Below are 14,018 nucleotides of genomic sequence, written 5' to 3' on the forward strand. Positions count from 1 at the left end.
TAGACTGTACATAGGAGGTCAAAAGGTCAAATTATGGCACTGCCTCAGAAAGGTTGCTGACCACTCCTGTGGAAGGTGTGGGTGGTTTTTTTTTTTTTGGGGGGGGGGGGGGCAGGGGTCTTGTCACAAGTTTAAGTCTTGACTTTTATCCCATTGCAAAAAAACCACACAACAGAATTTCTTAACTCTCAAGAGCTTTCATAGGCTAGAAAAGCCATAGCCACACAGTTCTGCCCTTCTTTCCTATGCAGCTGCAGAGCCTATCAACAAGCCAGACTGGGTCTCCTTATAGAATGGCACCCATATTTACAAAGGTAAGGGAATAAACCTCTCCACTATATTCTCTCTACACCATCTGGGCATGAAGTATTGGTGCCAAACTTTTATTTCTCCTCTTGCTTCTGAGCTGCAAAACATTTGGGGGTAGAACCAGCTTACCTTAAGTTTCATAACTGTGCTGTCAGCTTGGCAATGCTATAAGGACTAACTACATCGGGTAAACAAACTTTCGACATGGGGCCCTCTTTTCATTCCTGCAATTAGCAGCCCGTGCCCCCCAACCTGTCTAGTATAATCCAAACTGACAGAAATGTCAGTTATTTTCATATGAAAATAAAGCCCTTTCAGCATGCGTAAGAAAACATATGTACAGAGTAAAACTTTATTGGTTGGTATATAAGTGTAAATACACAGACACAAAAACAGTAATATATTTCAACATTTTAAATGAGAAGGATAAACCTAAGACCTAGCAGCTGATTCTGCTGCACATCCCCCCCCCCCCTTATGAAATTTCATGCCTCCTGAGGGGACCCTCCCCTCCACGTTGCACACCCCTGAACTACATCATGCAAGGTGTAAAGGTTCTCAGGTTACATGGAACTGTTTGCATAATCAGTTCCATCAAGTTTTTTTGCAAAGGAGGCTTGAGAGTGCTCATATATCAGAGCGCCTACAGCTGTTCCTCAGTGAAATTACTCTGTTGGTCTAGATGGTTTTTCTCCTCATCTCTTAAAAGGTGCTAGACTTTTCCCTACAAGGCGTGACTCTTTACAAAACAAACCCCAACACCCAAGGATAACATGGGTGTCAGAGAGAAGAGAACACCGTCATGTGATGCCCCCTCTCCCCCGCCCCACAAAAAAGATTTGTGGCAGAATGTAGCAGTTTTGCTATGCACCCAGCTGCGTGCCGCTTGAACTTTAAGTTGTGCACTCCCCCTCCCCCCATATCACCAGTCTGCACACAAATCTTGGCGGATGGTGCATACCAGCTACTTTAAAAGAGTCCAAATTTCATTTTGGATTCATTGTAGGTTTATAAATATTTAGTACGTTTCTTTTTACAGACACACACACGTGGGTATGTCTACGCAGCAGCCTTATTTGAAATAAGGCTATTCTGGAATAGCTTATTTCAAGATAGGGCAGCTACACACAAAAAATGTATTTAGAAATAGCCCTTAGCTATTTCAAAATAGGCTCTATGGTGTGTAGGTGCTGTAGAGCTATTGGACACACTATGGCTTATTTTGAAACAGGTACTATTACCAGTCTTAACAGCACCTATTTTGAAATAGGTGATATTCTTCTTAAAATGAGGTTTACCAATTTCAAAAGAAACACCATTTTGAATTTATTTCAAAATAGCTGTTGTGTCATGTAGACACCAGGATGATTATTGCAAAATAACAGCTGTTATTTCAAAATAACTATGCTATGTAGACCTACCCACATTTGCCATCTGTTTACATAGCATAACATCCACCATTTCACACTGTTTTTCTTCCTCCAGAGTCTACAAAATATCAGGGCCACAAAGGGTCAATTAGTGGCCTTTGAATGTCGAATACAGGCCATGCCCACCCTGCAAGTTCGCTGGTACAGAGAATATAAGCAGATAATGGATTCTGCAGACTTCCGAATACTAAGAAAAAGTAGGTGTTATGCTCCCCTGGTGTAGAAAGTTTCATTCATGGCACAGAAATTCATGGGATAGTAATAAGAAAGGAACTTCAGTCAGTAAACAGCTGTGCATTTACACAGTAAAAAACACAGCCTAAAAATTCCAAATGGTTTAAAGAAATAGAATGAAATACTAGGTCTCTGCTTTCTTTCCTCGGCAAGAGGAGATTAGATATTTGAACTGCTTATCAGATACGAAGAGCATTTTTCAGAAAATAAAAGCAGGAGTTTCAGAACCCATTAAAAACAGTCACTGCAAAATATCATGATGAAACCTCTACTGCTCAGTAGTATCTTCAAAGAATAATTTCCGCTGCTAATCAAAAGTCAAAGAGACAAATGTGAGCAAATTCCCACACAGGATTCCAAATGGGGCAGACTTTTTTCCTGAGGTAACACTGCATAACTCCAGTTATTTCAGACGACAATGACTAAGGATCCTTACATGCAAGCACACCGGAGAGAACCTTGGGCCATAGAGCACAGACCTCTGGTTATGAATTTCTTTTTGCATCAACTTGTGTCCAAGTCCAGGTCTCTCTCCAATATACATCTTACCTCTCACTCCCTCATCTCTATTGATCATGTCATACAAATATCTGGGGCTAAATTCTGCTCACAGTGATGTTGATACAAGTCTGAATTAACGTCATAGAAGTCAGTGGAGTGACTAGCATGAGAGAGCAGAATTTAGACCATGGCATTGTGCTGAAGACACAGAACTGAAAATAAGGGCATCAGGATTTTGGGCAAGTTTCTTTCAGCATCTATTCTTGAGTTCTCACATCAATTAAATAGCAATAATGCTGCTTACCCATCCTACAGGCAAGCTGTATTTATCAATATCTGGAAACTGTAGTCTTTTTTTGGATGGAAAGTGAAAAGTAATTTCCTCCTCAGATGATTCTCTTTTCAAAATATTACTAAAGAGATACATGGAAAATAATTGTGGTTAAAAATTGTGCATTTTAGATTGGCTTTATGAACTCAGAGAATTTAATAATCTTCTTTAAGTTCAGCGCTCCAGAGACATAAGACCATCAGAACTGCATTTTTCTCAAGATAAAGAAGATTTCTTGAATGTAAAATCTCATAGTAAAATAACGATCATTGTGTAACCTGTTTGTTGGCCTGTCTGGCCAATCTGAGAACTCAAGAAATTTTTACAAGTATCAGAGCTTGTGGCCATGTTAGTCTGTATCTTTGAAAACAACAAGAAGGCCTGTGGCACCTTATGGACTAACAGATATTTTGGAGCATAAGCTTTCGTGGGCAAAGCGGGTCTTTGCCCATGAAAGCTTATGCTCCAAAATATCTGTTAGTCCATAAGGTGCCACAGGCCTTCTTGATATTTTTTACAATGATTATAAGCATCTAATTCATTCTTTCTTCTCTCTTATTTTGAACAGAAGCTTGTTTCTCAGCAGTTCCCGGTAAGTACTTTGGAAGTCTTCTGCTATTATTTCACTTAGCTTGAAATAGACTGCTCCTTTCATAGAATCCAGAGTAAAAGCCACTGATGGAAGGTTAGCAAGAGTAAAACAGCCAGCACAGTGACAGTTTCTGCACACAAGTTCCTAAAAAGGCATAAGAACAAGAGGCAGTGTTTCATTCCTTTAAGGCTTAACTCTGAAGACAGAAGGCTCTCTGCAATCAAAACATACACCCTTGCAAGAGGAAATGCCCCCTGAAGTCCTGAGGTCAGCATAAGTGAGCAGAATTTAGCAGGTGGGAGATGCAAGCCTCACACTAAATTCTGGCTACAGATATGAAAGCAGCACCCCTACCATCCCTTATCCCTAACACCTTTTTATTTCTTGCTGGGCAACCCTGCTGCCTTTTACCAGAGGCCTATTACTGTTCCTGAACTTCATGGCTCATGCATCCTCCTGCTCAGTGGGCAGGTGCCTCAGTGCACAAAAAATGTATTCTGCCCAGGAATGGAAAAAAATTAGCGAGATCCCTGGCTGGCAGACTGGAAATAATATTATCCCTCGTGCCTGCATTGGGTCTGTACACTCCCTACACAAGGGATGACAGTGATTCCACCAGTGGGCTCAGATGGGAGGCCGTCGAGAGTCATCAATACTGTTGCTGGTATTATAGATATGGTATTGTCTTTGCTTCCATTGGTTTTGGTCATGGGCTGCATTTCCATTTGTAGTAACTGCAGTTTTTGTACAAGTCTCACTTTGTACCTCTGCAAGAGTATCAGCACATGAGGAATACAAACCCTGACTTAGCTCAACTTGCGCCCCGCCCCAGCTGTCGACACTCAATGCACCTTGCCTTGCATGTGGCAGCTTTCTAAAGAAAGACTCCAGATTTAATTCCAGGATGTATCAGAAGAGAAGGCAACATTCTCATGGACGTCCCCAGGGAGCAGGGTCAGTATTTGTCCCAGAACCCCTAATGGTACTAGTCACAACCTCTGATCTCTCATTGCAGAAGAAGTTTGCACCCTGATTATTACAGAAGCTTTTCCTGAAGACTCGGGGGTATTTAAATGTATTGCTGAAAATGAGTTTGGAACAGCCACATCCAGTGCGCACCTTTCTGTTTCCCAAGGTAAGAAGTCATTCAGCTCATGAAGGTAAGAAATGCAAAAGACCAGCCTCCACTCAGCATCGGGCACCAAACCAGTCTCCTACAAAGGGGAAAACCAGGCCTAAATGTCTTAGAAACTCAGGGCACATCTTCACTACGGGCTGGATTAACAGGCAGTGATCGATCCAGCATGGGTCCATTTATCATGGCTTGCACAGACACAATAAATCAACCACTGAGCACTCTCCCATCAACTCTGGTACTACACCAAAACCAGAAGGAGTAAGCAGAGTCAAAGAGGAGAGCATCAGCTGTTGATTTGTCACAGTGAAGATACCATAATAGGCACACCTATGTATGTTTACTGTAGCTATGTAGCTGAAGTCACTTTGACAGCCTGCCTTAGTATAGACAAGGCCTTGCGTTAGCTGTAGTAGTAAGAGGAGTGGCCCCAAGATCTTGTTTTTTCTTTAAACTCTAAACAGGATGGGTTCATTTCCCTGAGAAATTCCTAGATAGTCATTAAAGTGTCACTGGACTTATTAGGGTGTTGGGACATAAGCTTTCATGAGACACTCCCATCTCTGTGTCACTGGTTGGGTTTCCTCCCCTTCAGCATCTGAGGAAGTGAGTTGTATCTCATGAAAGCTTATGTCCTAACACTCTAATAAGTTTGTTAGGTCTCTAAAAGTCCCACTAGACTCGCCATTTTTTGCTGAAATGGACTAACATGGCTACTTCTTGGAAACCAATAGAGGATGAGTAAGAAGGAGGGTGGATCATGTCATTCCAGATAGTGGTACCATGGTGGAGCCAAACAGGACACAACAGTAACAGTAAGGGGTCTCTTCCCAGCACATGGTTCCCACGAACTCCCCAGGTAGCCAGTTGCATTCCTTATGGATAGGATAACCACCCTCCTTCCCTCTGCTCACCCAGCCCTGGGAGCTCAGCGATATTTTTATGGGTGTCCTCTGATGTCCATGAACACACAGCATCCTCTTGCTTCACCTCTTCTTAAGGTACCGGGGGGCGGGGGGGAACACAACCTTCTCTATGGCTGCTTACCTGGGATCACTGTACACCCTTCCCCTTGCCAGGCTGTAGGGCACCTGTTGGGGACAGGGGAGCCAACAGCCACACCAGGCCCCTGGAGAAGGTGGGGAGTAGCTCAGCTCTGGGCTTCCAGGAGGGACAGGGCCTTGGGCAGAAGGCATATGACCACGGACAGCCAATCCTCAGCACCGCCCTGACCACATTGCGCCTCACCCCCAGCCTTTCCAGGAGTGCACCCTGCAGTGCTCCAGTGGCTATTTAAAAGGACACCAAGCTCTGGGAACTGCTGCTGCCACAGTAGCAGCAGCCACCAGGAGCTCCAAACCCCAAAGCAGCTGCCCCATTTGCGGGCCTCACTGGGGTCTGCCTCAGTTTCCCTACCCTTTCTGTCCCTGCTAGTTTGCAATTGCCACTGGTATGGATGGTCATTGCCTTTCCTGCCACAGAGCCTCTGCCCCCTCTCCCCTCGTGCCCTCTACCACGTCCCTAGCTATCCCTGGTTTTCTTCCAGTACCAAAGAGAAGGATGGTCTACTTTGTGACCATGCCTGCTGCCTGTCTGTGCAGTGCTCCTAGCAGGAGCACCAGAGACACTGGGCAGGAATTGGCACACCAGCAAACCTGAGCTCTCGCAGTGGTCCTAAGGAGCTTCAGCAATGCAACTTAACAGCTCTCTGGACTGCTCCCCTTGGGTTGCTTTGACCGCTCACGTGGAAGAATCAAGGAGATCCCTCAGGCCACTTTCAATAGCGGATGAAACTCCCTTTGGTAAATCCAAAGAGAAAACCAGCGTCACACCCCAGCTGTATAGGGACCACAGGTCAGTCATAAAAATAGGACACAACTTTGTTAATTACCCTGTAAGCCACAAACTTTATGTAGCTTTGTCCCGTCTTCCTTTAGAGCAGTGTTTCTTAAACTCTGTTTTACAGAGCACTGGAGTTCTGCGAACAACTGGCAGGTGTGCTTTGAGTGCTTGGGGTGGAAAATACATTTTCTGTAGTAAAACCAGATTCAGTGTTGTTGTTTCATTACTATGATACCTGATTAAATTACTACTTTTTGTTTTTGCTGTACTTGTTGCTATTTGGGTTTTTTTCTTTTGGCCTGACAAACTTTTGAAGAAAATTTTCATTGGTGTCGTGCATAAAGATTATTGTTGGTGTTTGATGGTCTCTGAGTTTAAGAAACACTGCTTTAGAGGCTCAATAGGAAAGAGATGAATCTCTGGGTCATTTTTCAAAGAACTCCAACAAGGCTATTACTCTTTCAGCTGTGGTGTGACTCGGAGGGAATGGTCACTTGTGGTCAGAGTTCTCTTGGCACCTGTCAACAGGAAAGATGCGATCATCAACATCCTGGCAAAATTCCAGTTTGGGATATGGACCCACCTCCCTGAGATTTTCCCCTTTCAGTTTCTCTTCCAATCACATGAATGGTATTTCTGTGCTCTGTAAGAAAGTGGCTTCCTTTCACTCAGGGGGTGGTTCAGTTTCACTCTAGATAAGGCAGAACTTCCTTAGTGAGTCAGAGGAATCAAAGGAATGTGTTTATGAAACTCTTTGGTGTACCCTATGCCTGGAAGGCACTGTATCAGCATAAGTCAGTGAGCAATTATACTTTGCAGGGGCAAATGAGATGGAAGAATTGGAAACCCTTCCCCATAGGCCACTTTTGCAAGCTACCATGAAGAAAGCCTTGTTACCAAGGAGAAGCCAAAATGTGGTAAAGGAGAGAGATCTGTCCACCAAGCCCTCATACAATGTGCTGCAAAAGACCCCAGCCCCAGGCAAACAAGGGAAACGTGTGAATTCTGAACAGCACAGTCAGCAGAGTGAAACAGATGAGTTTCACGGTGTTTATGAGGACTCTTCCGAGGCTTCATCTGCTTGGTAAGACCAAGTGGACAGCAGAGGTCTGCTCAAGTCCATTATATTGCTGCCTGTTTGTACACACACACGGTTACCTGAGCTGTAGTCATGAATGCCTGTTTGCATATGTGACCCACTGGAAAGCATGTGCTATGGGTAAAGTGACCACATTGCCGTATAGCCTCCAGGGATGGGGGGCTGCTGTCCCACGTCAGGGCTTCTCAGTGACGGGGCTGCTGCCCCATGGTGAGGCATTGGGGCAATGAGGGAGGAGTGGACGATGGGGGCACCACAACCTCCTGGCAGGGGTTGTTGAGAATAGAGACGGGGGGAAAGACAGAATGTGGCAGCTCCCTGGCAGAGGAGCTTCCACCTAGCAGGAGCTGCTGCCCCAAGGCATGGGGCCCTGGGGAACAGGGCAACTGCCCCATGGAGGAGCTCCCTGTCAGTGTGGGCTGCAGCCCTGAGACACCTAGAAACAAAAGCCCTGCAAAATATGGGACAATTTGCCCATTTTTTTTAGATAAGGGGCTGTCCCAGTAAAAATGGGACAGATGATCACGCTGACCAGGGGTTCCTCTCTGTGCTGACCTTTCGAGGAAGTTTATTGCAGCCTAAGCTGGAGAGAATTGGCTCTTTCAGTCTGTGTCAACTCACGACTTCAGCTCTGATGGGCTGTCCAGAAAAAAAAAAACAAACACAAAAACAAAAACCCAAAAACACAACAAGCCAGCCATCCTACATACACATCCCCATGTTCAGCACAATCCCATCCCTGCACAAAACTTGGAAACCACAGCCCTGAGTTCAGACACACGGTACTTGGGCCATCAGGTGCAAGAAGCTACTGCTTTCAGTTACTCATTTTGCCCAAAACACAAATGTCAGCATGCCGGGTAAGCCCATATTTTGCCAAGAGCTCAACACCCAAAATTCAGGCTCAGGTTTAAGAGCATTCATCCCCCAAATGGTCTCAATGGGAGCAGCTGGATGCTATATACCTTTCAAAATGCTAACCATAAGTGATTAACACCTAGGAAACCTCTCTAGTACTAGAGCATGAGACAGTGAGTAAAGCACTCCTGATTTCTAATCACCACTCAGAGATCAGCTCCACATAGCCTTGATCAAGTTGCAGCCCCTATGTGCCTCAGTTTCCCCACATGTAAATTGGTGATCACAGTTGGGGTCTTTTAAGTGTGTTGCAGTACATGTTTGCAAAGCACTTGGAAAATGAGAGGAGCTATATAAATAGATGTTAAGCACTGAGCAGCTGCTCTGCAAGATACCATCAGAACTGTTCTATCATGTGTCATAGCCCCACTACTGCCACAAGATCATGCAGTTCCTCCATTAGAGTAAAGCATTACTTCCTTTGGTAGGGCTCTGTTCTTCTGGAGCATGAGGCTCACCATGCTAACCTGCCTCTGCCAAGTTCTCAGGGACCACTGCTCAGAGAATACAGTGACAACTGTGAAGTCCCAGTGGCCCCAGCTTTGTTGCAATGCTGGTCCCAGAGGAAAAAAAATAAGCTGGATTTCTACCATTTTTCTTCTCCCTCCTGTTCATGCCCACCTAGAACAGTGTTGTAATGGTGCTCGTTTCCCAGGGCAGTTCTCAAAGAGCGTTAGCGATGGAGATATAGTGGGTCAAAGACTGGATAGTACATGACGGTTCCCCAGCACCTTTCATGGAGACAAGGCTCACGAAAGAGAAGCATGTGCCTCTTGCTTGCTCAGCTGAACGCCAGCACTGCATTGTAACAAGACCTTGTTAGCCTGTAGCTTCAACAACAACAAGAAGCCTCGTGGAACCTTATTGACTAACATATTGTGGAGCATAAACTTTTGGAGCATAATGCATCTAATGAAGCAGGTCTTTGCCGACGAAAGCTTATGCTCCAAAATATCTGTTAGTCTACAAGGTGCCACAAGACTTCTTGTTTTAACAAGACCTTCACAGCACACGTAAGTGGTGCTGGGACAGAAAGCCATTTACACTGGGTCAGATCATTTTTGGATCCACCCATCAACCCGTTCCAACAAGCTATTTATTTCAGCTCCTCTGACCATGCTATTAGGCAAGCTCACCGCCAAAGGAACGGCTATTTTTAACTATTGATTTCACTAGGCAGGGAATAGTTGCCTGTAATGTTTATTTACTGGAAGCGAAAGTGTTTGGGTGGGGCTGGGGGAGGCAGGGGAGTAGTTTAAATAAGGTGCATCAAGGAGGGCACCAGCTAAGGCCTGATCTTACAAACTCCTTGCAGGCAGAGTCCTGTGGACTGTGAACAGCCAAATGAGAAGCACTTAGGGCACAGTCAGCACTGCAATTGAAGTCAGCTTGGTCCATCAGCTTGATTGCAAGCTCCCTCGAGAGTTTTCAGCTTTGAAAAAGCACTTGCTACAGGCTTCTCCAAGTTGTGAATGTGTCTGAATTACTGACACCATCAAATATCAGGAACTAAGCCCAGAACACATGAATATCGGGCAGTATAGTTAACTTGATCACCAGCAATCCAGAACTCCTGACTAGCAGAGTCTGGCAATCTGGGATGGCAGGAGGGTATCTAATACAATTAACAGTATGTTGCTTGTACTTTTTAATATGTTGAATATTTCGAATCAAAGCAGGCTGTTACAGTGACCGACTGACACCATCAGCTAGGGAAGTCTCTGTAAAAGCTCACTAGCCTCTTATCTCTTGGAGGGGGATGGTTTTTAGATGAGTCCATGGAGTCAGGTAAGTTTTTGTACCAGCGTCTCCAATAAATTCAATTTTATGCAGTCTATTTTGGCAGATGCTAACTTATTCTGGGGAAGTGAGTTTTATTTAAGGTTCTTACAGACATAAAATGTTTTCTAAGACATCTGTACAGAATCTGACAAAATGGGTCTTTGCCCATGAAAGCTGATGCTCCAAAATAGCTGTTAGTCTATAAGATGCCACAGGACTTCTTGTTGTTTCTGTATAGAATTGCAGTACCAATGAAAGTCTCTCACTGGAACTGCAGTGGCTTTGAGCCGGATACCACTTCTGCAAGTCCCCCTAGGCTCCTATTTAGTCATCAAATATCTTTAAAAATCTGGTAGTTGGGGCATTATCCTGGAAGCATGACCACATAGCCTTTAGAGAGCATAGCCTACTTCAGGCTGAATGCTACCCCTGACACCGCTGAAGCTAGCTATAGGCAAGCCTTTGTAAGGTCAAGCCCCTCAAGACATACTAGCTACATCAGCACTGTTGGTTATATGCTAAAATGTTTTAGACACAGACATTCACATGGGCACAACAGCATCAGCTGAGACTTACCAGAAAGAAAAGGTGGAGACAGTTTAGAGGCAGAAGGTAAACCCCTGCCTGGGAAGGAACAGGGTGGACAATTCCCTGTGCTTGCTCTTTGTAGAAATACCAGTTAGCTACTAGCAGCACAGTCAGTCACTCTTCCCAACACACCAGTAAATCATGCTGGAAAACAGCCTCTAGCTGGCAGCCATCTTTTGATGCCTTTACACCTCCAAGCTCACTAGCTTCCTCTTCCCTGCTCCCCAGGTGGAGAAAAAGACAAACAAAAAATGCTGAGCTTCACAATTACAAGAACACTGTCAAAATCTTTAAAGAGAAGGTTTGAGTGACTAACCTAGCTCTTAAATCTTTGGGCCGTTTTTTCTGTCTTTACAAGAATTCCTTTCTTGTTTCCCCCTTGTCTTTGGCTCCCTGTAAAATCCTTGGAAGCAGGCTGGATATCTAGGGGGCACAAGCAAATACACAAGTTAACACCCAGAGACAGGTCTTGTCTAATGCTTTTCACTTAGTGAATCCTTGGCTGTTAGAACAAGCTTAAAAATTCATTGTTTTTATTGGGTAGACTGTGTCCCTGCTTTAAAAAAAAAAACAGTTCTTTTAAGCCATTTCCTACCTTTAAGTTCCATCAGCTGCATTCCTTCCATTCCCCCAAAATCAGTCTTAGCTTTGTGTAATAGCCTCTTGAACAGACAAAGCTGCCTTTGAACTGATGTCTTGCAACCTAACACTATCCTGAGACAAGCCTCTAGGGCCTATTCACAAGTGTAGACTCTTGGCTTGGCTCATTTCCTTCTATAATCATGCTCATCATGAGGAATTTAAGCAAATTAGTACATCATTAACACCTGCTATGAAGACTCAGGAGAGTAGCTGTCTCAGAGAGAGGTAGCTGTACAACACAAACCAGAAGTCCTGTAGCACTTTAAAGAGTAACAAAATAATTTATTACACAATGAGCCTTCATGGGGCAGACCCACTTCTTCAGATCTAACTCAGCTACCTCCCTATTACTATTCACCATGCAAAGGGCAGCTGTGTTAGTCTGTAGCTTCACAAATAACAAGTGGTCCTGTAAAATCTTAAAGATTAACAAATGTATTTATTAAAGGCAAATACCCAAATTAATGTATTGGGTAACGAGCTTTCGTGGGTAAGACCCGCTTCCTCACACCGATCAGACTGAGCTGAGGAAGTGGGTCCTACCCACAAAAACTCATTACCTAATAAATAAATATGACGTGCTATAGAGAATTTGTTCATTCAACAGCAGCATCATTTGAAAATGAGCTTTGGTTGTGAATGTTTCTTTGGTCCTTTTCTTACTGCCAAAATGACAACAAAAAAGAGATTGGAAGGGAAATCTAAAGGTTACATGCATTTTATATTGCTGGACATCTGTAGGAAGAAATCTACTAACACTTTATTAACAGGACAAGCTATGCAAGTATTGCTTAAGCATGCATAAAAGAGAGACAGAATGCTCTGGTCCCTGGCAGAAGTGGATGTGATCCACCCAGGGTAGGATGACCCACTGTGTTAGGATTGCAAGCCTGCCAGTTTCATCTGTCACACTGTCAGTCCCTGATTTGGTGGGGAGTTGTTGTGTCTGATCTATCAACACATCTGCCCTTTTGTCCTATCTAAAGCCCTGATCCTTCCAACACTTCTGTTGTTAATTTCACTATGAGTAATCCTATTGATTTTGATGGGATAACTCAGGATTGGGCCTAAAGGGTTAAAATCAACCCCAGGTAGACAGCTGTCTTAAGTACCCTCGCAGAGCTCAACGCACAGAGTCAAGGCTTTGCGTGGGTGCTGATGCAGTTTTTAATCAACCTTTTCGATACCAAAGGGACCAGCTTTACTGCCTTACAAGACAGTGTCAGGGTGATTTCAGGGCCCAGCTCTGTTCCATGGACCAGTTGATGAGAACCACTGAGCTAATAGATGGTGTTTGTTTAAATATCTCTATTTTGTATTGCCTAGATCTAGCTTATGGCCTTGGGCATCTTTCACTCAGAGTTGGTTCCACAGTGATACAATTCAATAAATTGCATTCATTTAAAGGAACAGAGGTTTACCTTTGCTAAATTTTACAGTTCCATGATTCTGTGAACACCAGAGAAGGTCTTGGTGCTTTGCTGTTCTTCACTCTGGAGTCATTCTCAGGCAGACTACTAAGACAGGGGTGAGCAAACTGGGGGGCATGAAATTTCATAAGGGGGGACACAGCACAATTGGACGCTACGGGTCAGGCTCATCCACCTCATTAAAAACGCTGAAAAATGTTACAGTAAACCCAAGCAAGGAACTGAAGCTCTAACTCTGCTTCTCAAACTGCCTTGCTACATGCCCTTGAGTGTGGCACTTAGCTTAAATGGCATCATCATCAGCGAGGATTTTCAGATTCACTCCACCACTCCAGGTCAGCTGGGACTCTTAGGGTCGAAGAGCTGATGTTGACTACTTAGTTATTTTTACCAATGTGATTTCAAATGCCTTCTGAGTGGGGTTAGATTAGTGAGAGTGGAGCTTTCCAGGCTACTGTTCCTCTTTCACACCTTGCCGACCTCCAGACCTTACCTCACTTGCTTACAAATTCCGACACAGAAGTGCAAGTGTCACAGCAGACTAAGATGCGTACTTTCTCATTTTACCATAATTATTGGAATATACATGTTGTAGGTTTACCAGTATACCGTATGTACAGCATTATGAAGTCCTTGTCTGCGTGTAACTTTAACTTGTATTGACGTCACTCAGAACCATCCCATCTAAGGGATGAGGTGGGGTGGCCTCCCCAGGCCCCACGCTTTTGGGGGCCCTGTGACAGCCACCCTACTCATCCTATGGATGGGAGGCAGAGGATTACCTGGGGCAGGGTGCAGGTGGTGCAGACAGACAGCATCAGGGGATCACCTTCCCTCGGCCACCCTGCACTCACCAAGCGGTGCTCCGCTGCTGCCTCCCAGCCACCTGCGGAGAAGCGGAGCTGAGCGGGCCATAGAGTGTGGCAGAGTACTGTGTGGTGAGTGGGCAAGGGGAGAAGCACCCTCCTCTGGCTGCCACTGCTGCTGCCATCCACCACCTGTCCCCTGCACCAGGTAATCCATGCCCAGGCTGTTTGGGGGGAGGCCAGGGTGGGGGTGGAGTGGGGAAGGGGCAGAGCTGGCAGCAGGGGGTGGGGCTTCTGGGGTCCCCACACCTGGGATGGGGAAGGTTAACCCAGGCCCTGCCCCCCGCTTCAGACAGCCCTGATTTCACCAGTGCTTTCT

At 44.9% G+C, this 14,018-nt stretch overlaps 1 protein-coding gene across 4 annotated transcripts in view; it reads left to right on the plus strand.

Annotated features, from left to right (window-relative positions):
• MYOT (myotilin) overlaps window positions 1-14,018 on the plus strand; it is a 52,116-nt gene that overhangs the window by 17,007 nt on the left and 21,091 nt on the right. For all 4 annotated transcript variants that reach the window (XM_075010004.1, XM_075010005.1, XM_075010002.1 and 1 more), the window contains 5 exons: window positions 252-314; window positions 1,795-1,936; window positions 3,374-3,397; window positions 4,413-4,532; window positions 7,194-7,458. In XM_075010004.1, the coding sequence (XP_074866105.1) occupies window positions 294-314; window positions 1,795-1,936; window positions 3,374-3,397; window positions 4,413-4,532; window positions 7,194-7,458 (572 nt within the window). In that variant the 5' untranslated portion in view covers window positions 252-293. The remainder of the gene's footprint in view (window positions 1-251; window positions 315-1,794; window positions 1,937-3,373; window positions 3,398-4,412; window positions 4,533-7,193; window positions 7,459-14,018) is intronic.

The sequence above is a fragment of the Carettochelys insculpta genome, chromosome 15 (assembly GCF_033958435.1).
Source record: "Carettochelys insculpta isolate YL-2023 chromosome 15, ASM3395843v1, whole genome shotgun sequence".
Classification (NCBI taxonomy): domain Eukaryota; kingdom Metazoa; phylum Chordata; order Testudines; family Carettochelyidae; genus Carettochelys; species Carettochelys insculpta.